The sequence below is a fragment of the Artemia franciscana genome, chromosome 15 (assembly GCF_032884065.1).
Source record: "Artemia franciscana chromosome 15, ASM3288406v1, whole genome shotgun sequence".
Lineage (NCBI taxonomy): Eukaryota > Metazoa > Arthropoda > Branchiopoda > Anostraca > Artemiidae > Artemia > Artemia franciscana.
Genome location: NC_088877.1, coordinates 27588407 through 27602912, shown reverse-complemented (window position 1 = coordinate 27602912; position 14506 = coordinate 27588407). Strand labels below are relative to the sequence as shown.

At 34.5% G+C, this 14506-nt stretch overlaps 1 protein-coding gene across 1 annotated transcript in view; it reads left to right on the top strand.

The window, feature by feature from the left end:
• The window catches only part of LOC136036275 (methyl farnesoate epoxidase-like), a 36525-nt gene that overhangs the window by 916 nt on the left and 21103 nt on the right, over nucleotides 1–14506 (top strand). The window contains exon 2 of the mRNA XM_065718415.1: nucleotides 12206–12457. Within this exon, the coding sequence (XP_065574487.1) occupies nucleotides 12206–12457 (252 nt within the window). The remainder of the gene's footprint in view (nucleotides 1–12205; nucleotides 12458–14506) is intronic.

Genomic DNA, 14506 nt, shown 5'->3' with positions numbered 1-14506 from the left:
TTTGGAAAGAGTAGGCTAAGCATGAGGAAACTAATGGTACTAATTTTGTTTATTCACAATATACAAATGGGGCCTCTAATATAGAATGCCCACCAAAACACTCCAAAAGGACAAGTGATGTGGTTATTTATCAAAATATATTGTCAAAATACACACATCAGAAAACTTTTTTACAAATGTTTAAAGTTGCTATCTATAAAAATGAAAAATTTTGCAATTTTTTGGAGAAGAATGATCACGTTTTCATTTTTTCCTTCTGGGATGGCCATATCCAAGTAACAGTTCCCAAAAATCGGGAAAAGGCACATTTGAACAAAAATTAAAAGTTCTTATGCATTTCAATAAGTTTAAAGTTATCCCTCAAATGTCTGATTTTTGAAAAAGGCAGAAACACCCCTAAAAGCTTAAGGGGTGTTAATGGAAATTACACCAACAAATTCAGCATATCAGAGAACCTTATTGTATAGGTTTCATGCTCCTATCTACAATAATGTGGAATTTTGTATTTTTTGGGTAGGCGAGAGATCATGGAAGCGTGTTTGTTTGTTGTTTTTCCAGGGGTAATTGTACGGAACCAATGACACTTGGAGAGGGCTTGTTCGAAAGAAAAATAGAAATTCCAGCGTTCCTTTTAATAGGCCAAAAAGATTAAAGGGTAACTAGCCCCCCTCCACGCCCATTTTCACCAAGACATCTGGTCAAAATTATATGATAGGAGTGAAGGTGGTATATGTTCTTTCTGGGAAATCAATCCGTAATCTCCCGTCATCCCTGGGAATACTTTTAGAGCAAGCGTGTAATGTTGGTTTAGTGGGCTATAGCTTCCTTCTTATTGAAGAAAACAATATTCTGTTGGACGCAAAAGATTTCACTCAGATGTTTTCAGGCACAAATGGTAGAGAGGAGGGGGCGCCATGACTACATTTAGGAAATATACCAGGATGGGAGGGTTAAGTATTACTAGAAGCTTTGTTTTTATCGAAACTTAATGGGACCATTTCTCATTTTCATATTATATACATTTCCAACATCTTCTAGTTCCGGGGGGGGGGGGGGGCGCCGGCGTCCGTGCGAAACATCCCTATAAAAAAAATATTCGTTTGTAAAGCTCATCTTGAAAACAATGTATATGATGACCTTGTAATTCATGTTGATATTTGAGACTTCGCCTCATCCATTTCCAGTAAATAATTGTTGAATCATCATTTTAGAGATACGAATTGAATTCCCTCAAAAACGGATGTGGTTTTGAGGGAAATTGGGGAATAAATTTCCAAATTTAATAGAACCTTAAGGCTACCAATCAACCAAATACAATTTTTTTTTTTTTTTTTAGAGAAGAATCGTTACGTTTGTGACCAGTTATGGTCAGAACCTTAGGAAAATTTTATACCTTATTTGCATAATTTACGTCACATTCCACCCTTGCATAGCTGATTAAGGCTACCTTGACAAAGGCGATGCGGAGGTAATCTAACTGCCGATATACAATTAGCTGACGCATACAAAGCGTGAAATCAGCGGCACTTCAAAGTTTTACCCTGAGAATTCAACTGAATTTCACTTGAGTGATTCAATTGAAAGTAAAGATCAACGTTAAAACTTAAACGAACAGAACTATTGTGATATGGGGAGGATAACCCCTCCAAAATATCTCGTTCTTGATGCTAACGTTTAACAAACAAGTTTTTCAACTGAAAGTAAGAAACGACGCTAAAACTTAAAACAAACAGAAATTATTCCGTATATGAAAGGTGCTGTTCCCTCCTCGACGCTTCGCTCGTTACACTTATGTTTGACTCTTTGTCACGGCTCTACTTTTAAAATAATACAAATTTTAGCGTAAAGACTGAGGCGTTGCGAAGGGGACAACCCCTTTTCATATACGGAAATAATTATGTTCTTTTTAAGCTTTAATTTTGCTCCATACTTTCAGTAAAAAAAAAAACAACTTGTTTTTTGTATTCAATTTCTGAATGTTTTCCAGCTAATGCATGTTCAAGTTTGGCTCACCGTACAAGAAAAGTTAAAACAAAATTTGCAAATTAATTTTGGAAGGTTTATTCCTTATATGAACGTTTGCCCCGTCTTCATTACCTTACTCTTTACGCTAAATCTGTTAGTACTTTAAAAAGCTTCATATTCTTATTAGAAAGCCCCTGTTTTTCAGTAAACGCTCTTAAAAAGTTTGGACAAACAGTCAAACTTTAGTGTAAAGAGCAACAAGGTATTAAGGAGAGAGACACCTTTCATATATGGAGGGGGCAACCCTCCCACACACGGAAATCTCTTTCGGTAAAATTCCATCCAATGTAAAGTAAATCTACCCCCCGTCAAATTTACTCCAGGCAGTTCTATCCTCGCTGAGAAAACTGCCTCCCAGTAAAATTGCTTGCGGACGATTCAGCTTGAAAAATTCTCCTTAGCATTCTTTCATTTGAAAAGAATCTAGTCTCTAATCGGTTTCTGGATCACTCCAGGAATGTTCATTTCCATTGAAATTATTTCCCAGAAATCAAAACACGCGCAAAATAGCCCCCAGATTATTCCGCCAGAACGTCTCCACATGAAAAATTGGCAGAAACCGTAATACCTCCGGTGCGGCACTGATGTTTTCAATAATTTTGGTAATTGTTATTGAAATATTTATAATGTTCAATGCTACTACTACTACTACTACTACTACTACTAACAAATCATCGCATTACCAAACCGCCTTAGGCCACTGACAAATTTGGCCTATATATTTGCATATTAGAGGGGGAGGGGTATAGCAGGTCTGCATGCAAAGTTTATTAGATACCATTATTCTGCATATTATGAAGTAAGAATTGTTTCCTGACTTCAAAATGTCCAATTGCTTAACCCCCCCCCTTATGGGCAAATATATACATATATTTATCATCTGTTCTGTCACTTGTCTTTGTCTTGTCTCGCACTAAACTGAAAGAAACTAACGAAGGCACTAGGTTTGTTCTCGAGTTTACACCGCGTAAACTTGAGTGAGTGGCGCATAATACACAAGTACTGAAATTACTTCTCCCAACGGAAAAAAACTCAAATAAAACTCAAATTTTGAAAGCTTTATTTTCCACACGGGGTATTTTCCGGAGGGTATTTACCAGGAGGGGAATATTTTCGACAGGGGGTATTTTCCTCGGCCGTAGTTTTCGCTGAAGGGTATTTTCTGAGGGGATATTTTTCGCAGGGGGGAGGGAGGGGTTAAACACCTATAACCATGAGGAGGATATCCCCTCCACAATACCTTGCTCTTCACGCTAACGTTATTTAGAATTTTCAAAAAGTTTCTTATTCTAATTGAACGAACCTTCTGTTTCACTTGCTGTTCGTAAAGGACTGGGATACAAATTCACACTTTAGCATAAATAGCAAAGTATTTAAGACGGGATATCACCTACACTCCACCACTTAAAGTTCCAACAGAGAAAATTCGCCTCCCCAAATAATGTCTGTTTACTTCCCAATAACAAATGCTATGCGTAAGCAATGGGCAATAGGCTTTTCTTTTTTGAATTTAAGTAAAAAAAAAATTTTGACTGAAAGTAATGAATAATACTAAAACTTAAAACGAACATAAATTATTCTGTATATTAAAGGGGATGTTTTCTCTTCAACGCCTCGCTATTTACTCTATAGTTTGACTCTATTTCACAACTCTATTCTTTAAAGCAATGAGAACTTTAGCGTAAAGAGCAAGGCGTTGAGGAGGGGACAACCCCTTTCATATACAGAATAATTTCTGTTCGTTTTAAGTTTAATGTTGCAAGTTTAAAAAACTTGCTATTTTCATTTAATTCTTGCCAAATCTACAACGCTAAATGGCGACAGCCGGGATCTAGGATCGCTATCTTGCTGAAATTACTCGTTTTTTTAAGCATAAAGAGCAAAGCGTTGAGGAGGGGACAGTCCTTTTTATACACGGAATAATTTTTGTTCTGTTTAAGTTTCAATGTCGCTCCTTACTTTCAGTAAAAAAAAACTTGTTTTTTGTTTAATTTCTGAGCGTTTTCCAACTAATGCAGGTTCAAATTTGGCTCATCGTACATGAAAAACTAAACCGAAAATTGCATATTCATTTGGGGATATTTATTCCGCGTATGAAGGGTTGCCCCTCCTTACTACCTTGTTCTTTACGTTAAAGTTTTTAGGACTTTTAAAAAAACTTCCTATACTAATTAAATGACCTTTGTGTTTCAGTAAACGCTCTTAGAAATTATTCCATCCATCTTCCATCTGTCCAAATTTTAAACTCTCCAGTTTAGAATTCAGTTGTTCCTGAAGTTGTTCCTGAAAAATATTCAACTGTTCCTGAATGCCCTCTCCCGATCTTCTCGGACTATTATTTCAGTGCTTTCTCCCCTGGGAAAAATACAACAACAAAAAACAACAAATAAACACGCATCCGTTGTCTGTCTTCTGGGAAAAATAGAGAAATTGAAGGTTTTTACAGATAGGAGATTGAAACTCCTACAGGAAGGTTATCTGGTACGCCGAATCTGATTGTGTGATTTTCACTAAGATTTCTTGAATTTTAGGGAGTATCCTCCTCCCCCTATTTCAAAATTTTGGCAAATTTTTTCAGGCCCATAACTTTTTATGGGTAACACTAAACTTAATGAATCTTATATATCTTAAATCAGCATAATAATTTGATTCGTTTGATGTATGTGTTGATAATGAAAATCCTTTTTTTTTAAAGTTTTGGTTACTATTGAGCCTAGTCGCTTCTTACTTGCAGTTCGTTACCACGGACTGTTTGACTGTTGTCGTTGCTATATAATATATATACTATATATATATATATATATATATATATATATATATATATATATATATATATATATATATATATATATATATATATATATATATATATATATATATATATATATATATATATATATATATATATATATATATATATATATATATATATATATATATATATATATAAATATAAATATAAATATATATATATATATATATATATATATATATATATAAATATATATATATATATATATATATATATATATATATATATATATATATATATATATATATATATATATATATATATATATATATATATATATATATATATATATATATATATATATATTATCAATTTAGCCTACATAACGCTTTAAAATTAACAATTTAAAGAGCGAAGAGATTTAGAAGGGTACAGCCCCACTCATACATGGACTATTTTTTTTTTTTGTCTTTTTCAATGTTATCTGTAGGCCTACTTTCAGTTGAAAAAACTTAATTTCTAAATTTTAATTTCTGATTGTTAATCGATCCAGTTCCCTCCAGGTGGTCTCAAGCACCATCCCTATCCCCACTGTTCACCCACCGACACTCTTTCATAACTAATGCTTGAAAATTCAAAAAAAGCTTATTATTCCTATTAAACGGCCATTCTGTTTCAGGAGTCGCCCTTAAAGAATTGGGACAAAAAGTCAAAACTTGCGATTAATTAAAAGTATGCGTATACTAAAGTATACGTATACTATATACTAAATTATATGTGTATGCTATATACTAAACTATACTAAAGTATACGTAATAATTTCTGTCCATTTTAAGTTTTGATGTTGCTATTTACTTTCAGTTTATTTATTTCTTTTTAATTTAATTTCTAATCGTTCTCAAATAATACCGGGAAACCTGGCTCTCCTCCATGAAAAATTCCTTCCGTCACGGTAAAATTCTATCATGGAAAGCTCTTTTCACGTAAAAATCCCCCCCTCCAGGGACATCCCTCCAAGATCATTCCATTCGAGCTGAAACTTCTACCCAGAAACTTTCTTGCGGACGATCTCAGATGAAAAATGTTTCTTGCGCTCTTTCTTTTGAAAAAGGCTATAAAAAACGCAAAAGTTATCCAACAAAAGCCAGCAAAAGTATATTTTCAGAATTTTTTTTTTTAGGGGGGGGTGTACAAAAGAAACTTAAAAACGTATTAAAAATGTAAAATTGTTATCTACTCCCTTATTATTTATGGGTATATTTCTGGTCTACGCTGTTATTCTGAAAGTCAAGAATAGAATTAAACCCTCAAAGGAAGCAAACCTTGTTCTGTAAAGGAGGGGATTGCGCCTTTTTTATCCACACCTCCACCTGAAGGTCAAAGATGCTTCGGAGTGTGCACATTATGTTAGAAATTGAATCCTTTTTTTTAAGTTGAAGGGATTGGAGACCAACCTGGGGGTGATATTTTCTGGGAGGGATGGGGTGGTGGTATTTCTCGTTTTTTTTTTGGGGGGGGGGTATTTTTCAAGAGGTGTGTTTTCCAAAGGGGGGGGGGGGTGAACGTCGGCCGCCAAGAAAGATATCACCGAAGATATCTTTAGATGCGTCAAACGAGACATGCTCAATGCCGATAAAAACCAGAAAAGAACAGAAACGTCTAACAATAAGAAAAAAGAATTACAACTAATCAAGTAAAGAAGGAGAAAATCAGAATTGCTCGTTAATAAAATTAAAAGTTATTAAAATCTGACCTGCATTAGGCTGGAGTCTTATTACCTGGATGGGGTTGGACTAGCTTAAATACATTCGGTTTAATTTTTTCATGCGGGAGGGGGAGGGAGGAGGGCCAATTGATTTTGGTTTTCTTTTGAAAAATATTGTTTCTAGTTTTCTTGTTTTTCCTTGCACTGTTCTTGTTGTTCCATTCTTCCGGTTTTGTATTACTTTCGTTTTTATTCTTTTTTTGTACTAATATAAATGAGTGAATAAATCTTAAACAAGTTCAGCTAAAATCGAGTATGCAAATCAAGATTAAAACGAACAAAAATATTTCATTTCTGTAGCCTAAATGAAATCCAAAACGAACAGAAACTAAATAAACAATCATAGCAAACAAACATACAACATGTACTAAAATAAATGAATAAACATACCTTAAAACGAATGAAGCTTTCATTAAATATGTGAATCAATATTGAAACGAGCAAAAATCAATTCAAAGAAGAGTATGGGTACTGCCTCATCCCCTAACTGTAAAAGTCTAAAATCTACTACGTCATTGGCGTTTTATTGGAAATGGCGCTTTATTACAAACATTTTCTTACGTACTTATTAAAATATTGAAAATAAAAATGAAATTATAGTAAAATCGAATTTTGAACTGATTGGCTTTTCAGCAGTTGACACCGTTATATATAATATATTTAGTTTACCCTTATTTCTTCCCAATAGTACAAACCTGAATTTAGCTACTGTCTCCATTCCTAACTTTAAAAATCTAAAGCCCACTGCATCATTTGCGCTTTTTTTTTCCTTTTTTAAGAATGGGATAGCTTATTAATGTGTATTTGCTTTAAACAATGCAATTTTCACTTTCACGTATAGGCCTACATGTTTTACCAGATCACTAAAAAACTTTAGTGGAAAACGTGGGGTTTCGTGGAGGAGAAATCCCCCTTACATACAGAATAATTTCACTTCGTTTTAGGTTTTAATATTATTCTTTACTTTCATTTAAAGAAAAGCTTGATCTTTTTATTAAATAGTTACTAGGACTTGATTTGTTTGCTTTCCTAAGGCTATATTTGCTTATTTACAACTTATTTTTATGGCATTGTTTTATGTTCATTTTAAGCATCAGCAACGGGAGCACAACCTTCAGCTTGCCCCTGGCACTCGGCACTTGGTAGGCTTGTATGCATATATTCTCTAGTTATGCAGTAGCATAATCATCGTGTTATTATTTAGTTTTAAGTCATGAGGTGTCAAAAAAAATCTTTCATTTTATGGGATTTGTTTTCTCTTGGGACTCGTTGTGATTCTCATTGTTGCTTCTCTTCTAACTGCAGATTTCGTTTATGGGTTGATTCGACATAATTATCCCTGTCGCTTCTAATTGTTCCTTTATTTTTATTCGAGGTTTGTTGTAATGGCAGATTCACAGACCTTGTTGCACTTCCTTTTTGTGCATCTTTATCACATTTTGCCAAGCCTTTTGCTTTAGCTTTTCGGATTCATTCCAAATCATGTGTAACTTTGCACGACGTCATAGATATCAAAAACACTTCTTTTTCAGCTTTTCCCCAATCATTATATTTTTGTTTCAACTGTGTTGTTGTATAATTCAGTAAGGACAAGGAATGCTCCAATTCATATGCCTTCTGAAATATCTAAATTACGTATTGGAAATTCTGATGTGAATTCAATTTCTCGTTCCTTTTTATCTCTTATGGACACTGAAATAACACGCTCCTTATTCCACTGCAATTTCCTACATATCTAAATTATACAATAGCATAATTGTCGTGTTATTTATTCGTTTTAAGGTACATTTTCGTTCGTAAGTCAATGCATTTTTGCTGTTTCTTGCGCCATGACTTTGTCTTTAGCTATCCAGAGTCATTTGTCGTCTTGTGTAATTTTGCACGAGTCATACATCCTAAAAATTAATTCCTCCTTCCTGTTTATCTTTCACAGACTCACACACGCCAAACTAACACGTTAATCATTCCGCTGTAATTTTACATTTGTCGTCTAACCGTAGATTTCGTTGTGCAACATTTTAGTTTGCCTTTCAATATGATTTTTGCTGTCTCTTGTTCCATGTTTTTTTCTTGAGCTGTTCGGATGCATTTGTCGTTTTTTGTAATTTTGCCTGCATCATAGATACAAAAAACGATACGACCCCCCCCCCGGGAAAAATTATGTAATTTTTACTCTTTGAATGTACATAAATGTAACGTCTTTCCCTTGATTTTTTTTTCTGGAAGAAGTTAATTCCTATTTCCTCTTTATCCTTCACTGACGCCAAAATAACTTTATTCCGTTCCAGGGTGGTTAAGAAATTTAGGCGTGAATTCATTTTCTCGGTCTTGTGCATCTATTGCAGATGCTAAAATAACACTTCCTCATTATAGGGTGAAAATCAGCAATTTCAACAGAATTAAGTAATTAATTAAATTAATTTTGCTTTATCTTCTAACAGCAGATTTCGTTGTGCAACGTTTTCATTGTAATTCAATGTAGTTTTTGCTGTTTCTGTTCCATGCCTTTTTCTTTAGCTTTTCAAAGTCATTTATCATCTTTTGTAATTTTGCATATTTCATAGAAGCTAAAAAACGACACAACCACTTCTGGGGGGAGGAGAATTATGTAATCTGTGCTCTTGAAATATGCTTATAAAATTGACGTTACTCATATGAATTTATTAGCCAAAAATATACTCTAAACAACATTTCTCAAACTTATCCAGGTCGTTTTTCAGACCAGAAAATCTCAGGCTGTTAATCTTCAAAAAAAAAGGAAAAAAAGGAAGCCGTTTTCAAAACAAAAGTTAAACCCATGCATATTTACACAGTTGCTCGTTTAAAGAGAGTAGATTAACATTGTAATTTCGTATTTGAAGAATTGTCAGTGTTTTTTTTTCTCTATTTAGATTGCGAGCGATCTTTGAGAAACTGTATTGAACAAATTTACAAATTTCGACAAAACACTTTCATTTTCTTAAAATGAATTCACCAAAAAAAAAAAAAAAAATGCTAGTCAGTAAATTAAGTTTGTTTATTTAATCCAAGATTACTTAGTTTACCTTCAAGATATGTTTGAACTTTCTTATGTTGCACAATGTTTTGTATTGAATTTTGTCAAGTCATTGTTTACAAGATATTTTCTTATCAAAACGCAAAGATTAGGGAAATGGAAATATTATTTTGAAAACAAGTACACCTTTGCATAACAACAACAGTTTTACCCAAATAGACATTGAAGATAGTTTCGTATTGGTGTTTTTATAGCACTTGGTATTTACTATTATCTAGCGATTGCAATTTCTGTCGGTCGGTCTGTCGGTCAGTCGGTCCCACTTTTGCTAGTTTGGGCATTTGCAGATAAGCTAGGACGATGACATTTAGCAGGAATGTCAGGGATCAGACCAGAATAAATTAGAAGTAGTTGTTTCCCTGATTCGACCATCTGGGAGGGGGGAGTGGGGGGACGGTTAATTAGGAAAAATTAGAAAAATGAGGTATTTTGAACTTGAACGGGTGATCGGATCTTAATGAAATTTGATATTTAGAAGTATATCGTGTCTCAGAGTTCTTATTTTAAATCCCAACCGGATCCGGTGACATTGGGCAAGCTGGAAGGGGAAACCTGAAATCTCAGAAAACGCTTAGAGCGGAGAGATCGGGATGAAACTTGGTGGGAAAAATAAGCAAAAGTCCTAAATACGTGATTGGCTATCTTTGGAGGAGCTGGAGGAGGGGGGGGGATAATTCGGAAAATTAGAAAAATGAGGTATTTTTAACTTACGAACGAGTAATCACTGGTGACATTTGGGGGAACTGTAGCGGGAAACTGGAAATCTTGGAAAACGCTTAGAGTGTAGAGGCCGGGATGAAACTTGTTGGGAAGAATAAGCTGGTGTCCTAGATACGCTATTGACATAATCTGACCGGATCCGCTTTCTTTGGGGGAGTTGGGGGGACTTGCTAGTTTGGGCGCCTCCAGATAAGCTAGGACGATGAAATTTGGCAGGCGTGTCAGGGGCCAGACTAGATTAAATTATAAATAGTCTCTTCCCCAATGCGGCCATCTGGAGGAGGGGAGCGAGCGAACGGGATGGTTGAGAAGAATTTTATTTGCCGATAAAACAAATGATTGTTCTGCTTAAGTATGGCTGGTGGTCTAGGGATATGATTCTCACTTGGGTGCGAGAGGTCTCAGCTTTGAAGCTACAACGAAACTTCAATAAATGAACGCTGAAATGGGCATCAGATTTCAATAATTCTTGCGGGTTGCTAATGCCTGTCACGTTGAGTTGAAACTGATTCCAGTATACTAAAACTTAAGTATTTGTTGATCCCGTAGAACTCTTTTAAGCTTTTCATGTTGGGGTTCAGTTACCAAATTGGTGTTCCCTTTCTGGCCAAAAGTGATAATCCTAACTCATAACCATGTGACTTGATATTTTATAGTTAGTGTAGCCACTGATTACAGGGATATTTTATTATGTAACTACTACGATTATTATTTTTTTTTAAACCCAAAATCTCAGTCTGAGTGAATACTTCTGTTTCTATATGGTTTGCACAGTATATCTCACCCGATAGATGAGGAATCGGTCCATGCTAGCAAAGTTATGATTCTGCTATCAATTGAAAAAAAAGAGAAAAGGCCCCTGTGTGTGGTGATTTCGATATGTGCAGCATTGATCAGCAACTACCTTGACTAAGAAGGTACTCCATTACCATATTCAACCAGAAACGAAAAAATGGAAAAAATGGAAAAAATGGTATTTGTAAAATATCTTTTGACTTTCTCCACCACTTCACAGTCTCACAAAGTCTCCGCTACTCCAGTAGAAGATAGATGAATCTTACTTGACATCCCCTTGGGCAGGATGCAAGTTGGTTTTGTTTGATTTTCCGAGGTTATCATCCGAATCATCCGAAAAAACTTTGGTTAAGTTTTTTGTAAGAAAACTGTTGACTTAGGCGTTGCTAATGATATTTTTACATTTGAGATAAAATTCTGTTGTGCATATTGGAAAGAGGAAAAAAAAATCTGGTGATGAAATCCCATTCGGGAACTTGTAATCAGAATCAATGTTGAGGAAGGACTTTACTAAAATTTTGAATTTTCTGGGGAGGGTTGTTTTATAGCTGTAGCCTTAAATTGCTTAGTCTTTTGAGTTTCAAATTGTTTTCTGAAACGGCTTTACACACAGAGAATCACAGTTAGTGAACTTAGCAGTCGACGTCGGAGATGTTTCTTTATGCTGGTGTGCTACTAGCTTAATGTTTTTTTTTGGGGGGGGGGTGCTGCTTCTAACCTGCTGCTCAATTACAGCGACTGAGAGTAGGATTTTATAAAATTGAAGTAAAATTGCTGTAAAACCGTCAAATTGTCCGTAAAATCACAATAAGACTGATAAAAATCATGGCGATGTGGCTAAACGAATCTGAATGATCTCATCCCTTTGATCGTGCGCCTCTAGCGGAATGATCGTCAAATTACTCTGTTTGAAATTGTAATTCACGCATGGTGACGTAATGCTCGCTGCAAGCCCTCCTTCAAGTCAAAATTTGGGACGTTCATGCCATACAGCGTTTGCATTCATATGAAGTTACTCCAATTGAGATTTCGCCGATGACAAATTATTTTATTTCAATGCATATCTGATTAATTCTTAGTTCTGATTTTATAGGACCAAGAGGCTTACCATTTGTCGGCTATGCCCCCTTTTTCACAAAAATGGACCCAAATTATCCATACCTAGCCATGACTAAACTTGCAGAAAAATATGGCCCAGTTATTGGGGTTTATCTTGGTCAAGATGCCCATATTTTTGTCGCCAGTGCAGAAGCAGCTAAGGAAACTTATTTCAATGAAGATCTTAATGGCAAGCCCAATCATCCAGTTTTTCAGGAAAGGTCAGAGGATAAGAAACATAGTAGAGGTGAGTAACTCTTTGGAATTAGAAAGTCACTGTAACTATAACAACGCACCTAGTCATTGTTACCAAGTTAGTGATCACCTAGTAAAGAATAATAGTTGTTCCATGATTTTTTTTTCTTTTTGAAATAATCGATTTAATATGTGAAATTGACCTATGCTTATTTATCATTATTTTATTATTTTAACATAAACGTACAACTAGCATACAGCTCTGATAGTCAGTAAAAACATACATTTAACATCACACACCCACACACAAACATTAAAGAGGAAAATAACAATCAACCACCCTTTATAGACTACCCACCGAAAACCAAGCCGGTGCAAAGTGCTTTTTGCAATAAACAAATCAACATACAATTCCAAATCGGACCGCAAATATCATCCGCGTGGGAGCGTTGAGGAAAAAAAAAGAATGAATAAAGAAAAAACAGTTGGATAACTTCAAGTTATCCAGAGATAAATTTTTTTATAAAATTCTTTTAAAGACCCCAAACAATTGACGCTTTCTAGCCGACTCGGGCAAAATATGAGCAAAGTAAACACCTTGCGTTTTTATATAAGGCTGCAAAAGGGAGGGTTGATGAAGGGGGTTTCCTCCCCACCTGTTGCACGGAACGACTACAGCCCACCTTAGGTCTGGGTATTGTTTTTTTTTATCCTTAAAAGTAAGACATTTTTGTCTTTAATAAGAGTAAGAATTGTGCTGTGAAGTCCAAGTAAAAATGCTTACTCTTATCCAGCTAGCACACGAAGTTGAAAGAATAAGGTCGGCATGAAATTATATATCAAGTTTGATTGGATTTTGTACTTCTTCATTAAATAAGAAAAAAAAATCAAATATAAACATTTGAATTCGAAAGTCAATCATTCACGGTGCAAAAAAAGAAATACAAATAAAGGGCAAACTAGGAATTAAAAGTACAAACTAAATAAACTAGAAATCATAATATTATATAAAGATAAAACAAGGTTCAAAGAGTTTAAAAATAAATAAGGGACTAGAAAAAGGAAAAAGATGGACTAAGAAAAAATTGAAGAAAATGAAACATTAAAGGGGCCAAAGAGAAAAGAATATAGGAACAAAGGACTTTCTTCCACTTGTCGTTTCCACGAGTCACATCTTATTTAAGAGCTTTTTGGTTATGTAAATAACTTTAGAATGTAAATCAGCTTCAGAAGCAAGAAGTTGCTACTTTAAGATATTGATAGCAAAGTTTCTATCAGTATCATAAGTCGTTATACAAATCAAGAATAAGATAGGCCCTTGTGGACCGTCTGGAGCAAAGTTACTAATAACGACTAAAACGAAAAGTAAAAGCCACTAACTGTACGGTTATCTTTTGAATAACAAAATTAGCAATTTAAAGATTTTCCTCTCATATCTACTCAATGCATTTTAAAGTTGTTCGTAATCGGATTAACGACGCCTCTTGACTACTAAGGTCCCTGCTTCGGCTCTACAATCTGTTTCTACAGTTGGATTCGATCCCTGGGTCCACCTCGTCTATGTGAAGAAGCAAACCCTTCGTTGTTTTTGGAACATTGTGGAAAAATTCGCAAAGATAAGTGATCTATTAATAATGTTAAGAACTGGATTAAAAATATAATGGAAAATGTATTAGAGACATGAAATATGATTAGAGCTATTACAGAAACATTAACAAAAGCACGAGCTAATTATACTTTTATATGCAAAATAATAAGTTTCTTATATACACGCCTACAATTATGAAGAAATACGTAAAATGGATAATGATGGAGAAAGAACAGAAGAAAAAATATACCTGCTCCTCGGAAATGAAAAGAAGTGTGATAAAAACCTATAAGGCTAGATTAAAGACAACTAGCATTTACACGAATAGACAAATAAAAGAAATTGAATAAGGTCAAGTGGAGAATCGTTCCTGTTATACAAAACTAAAAATCTGCCAACTTTTGTAAAAAGAGAAAGGGTCACCAGGTGTGCACTGGTATTTATCATCAAAGTTATCGAACACAAGGATTTAACAGAAAACATTAAAAATAATTAACTAGAAACATTAGGGGG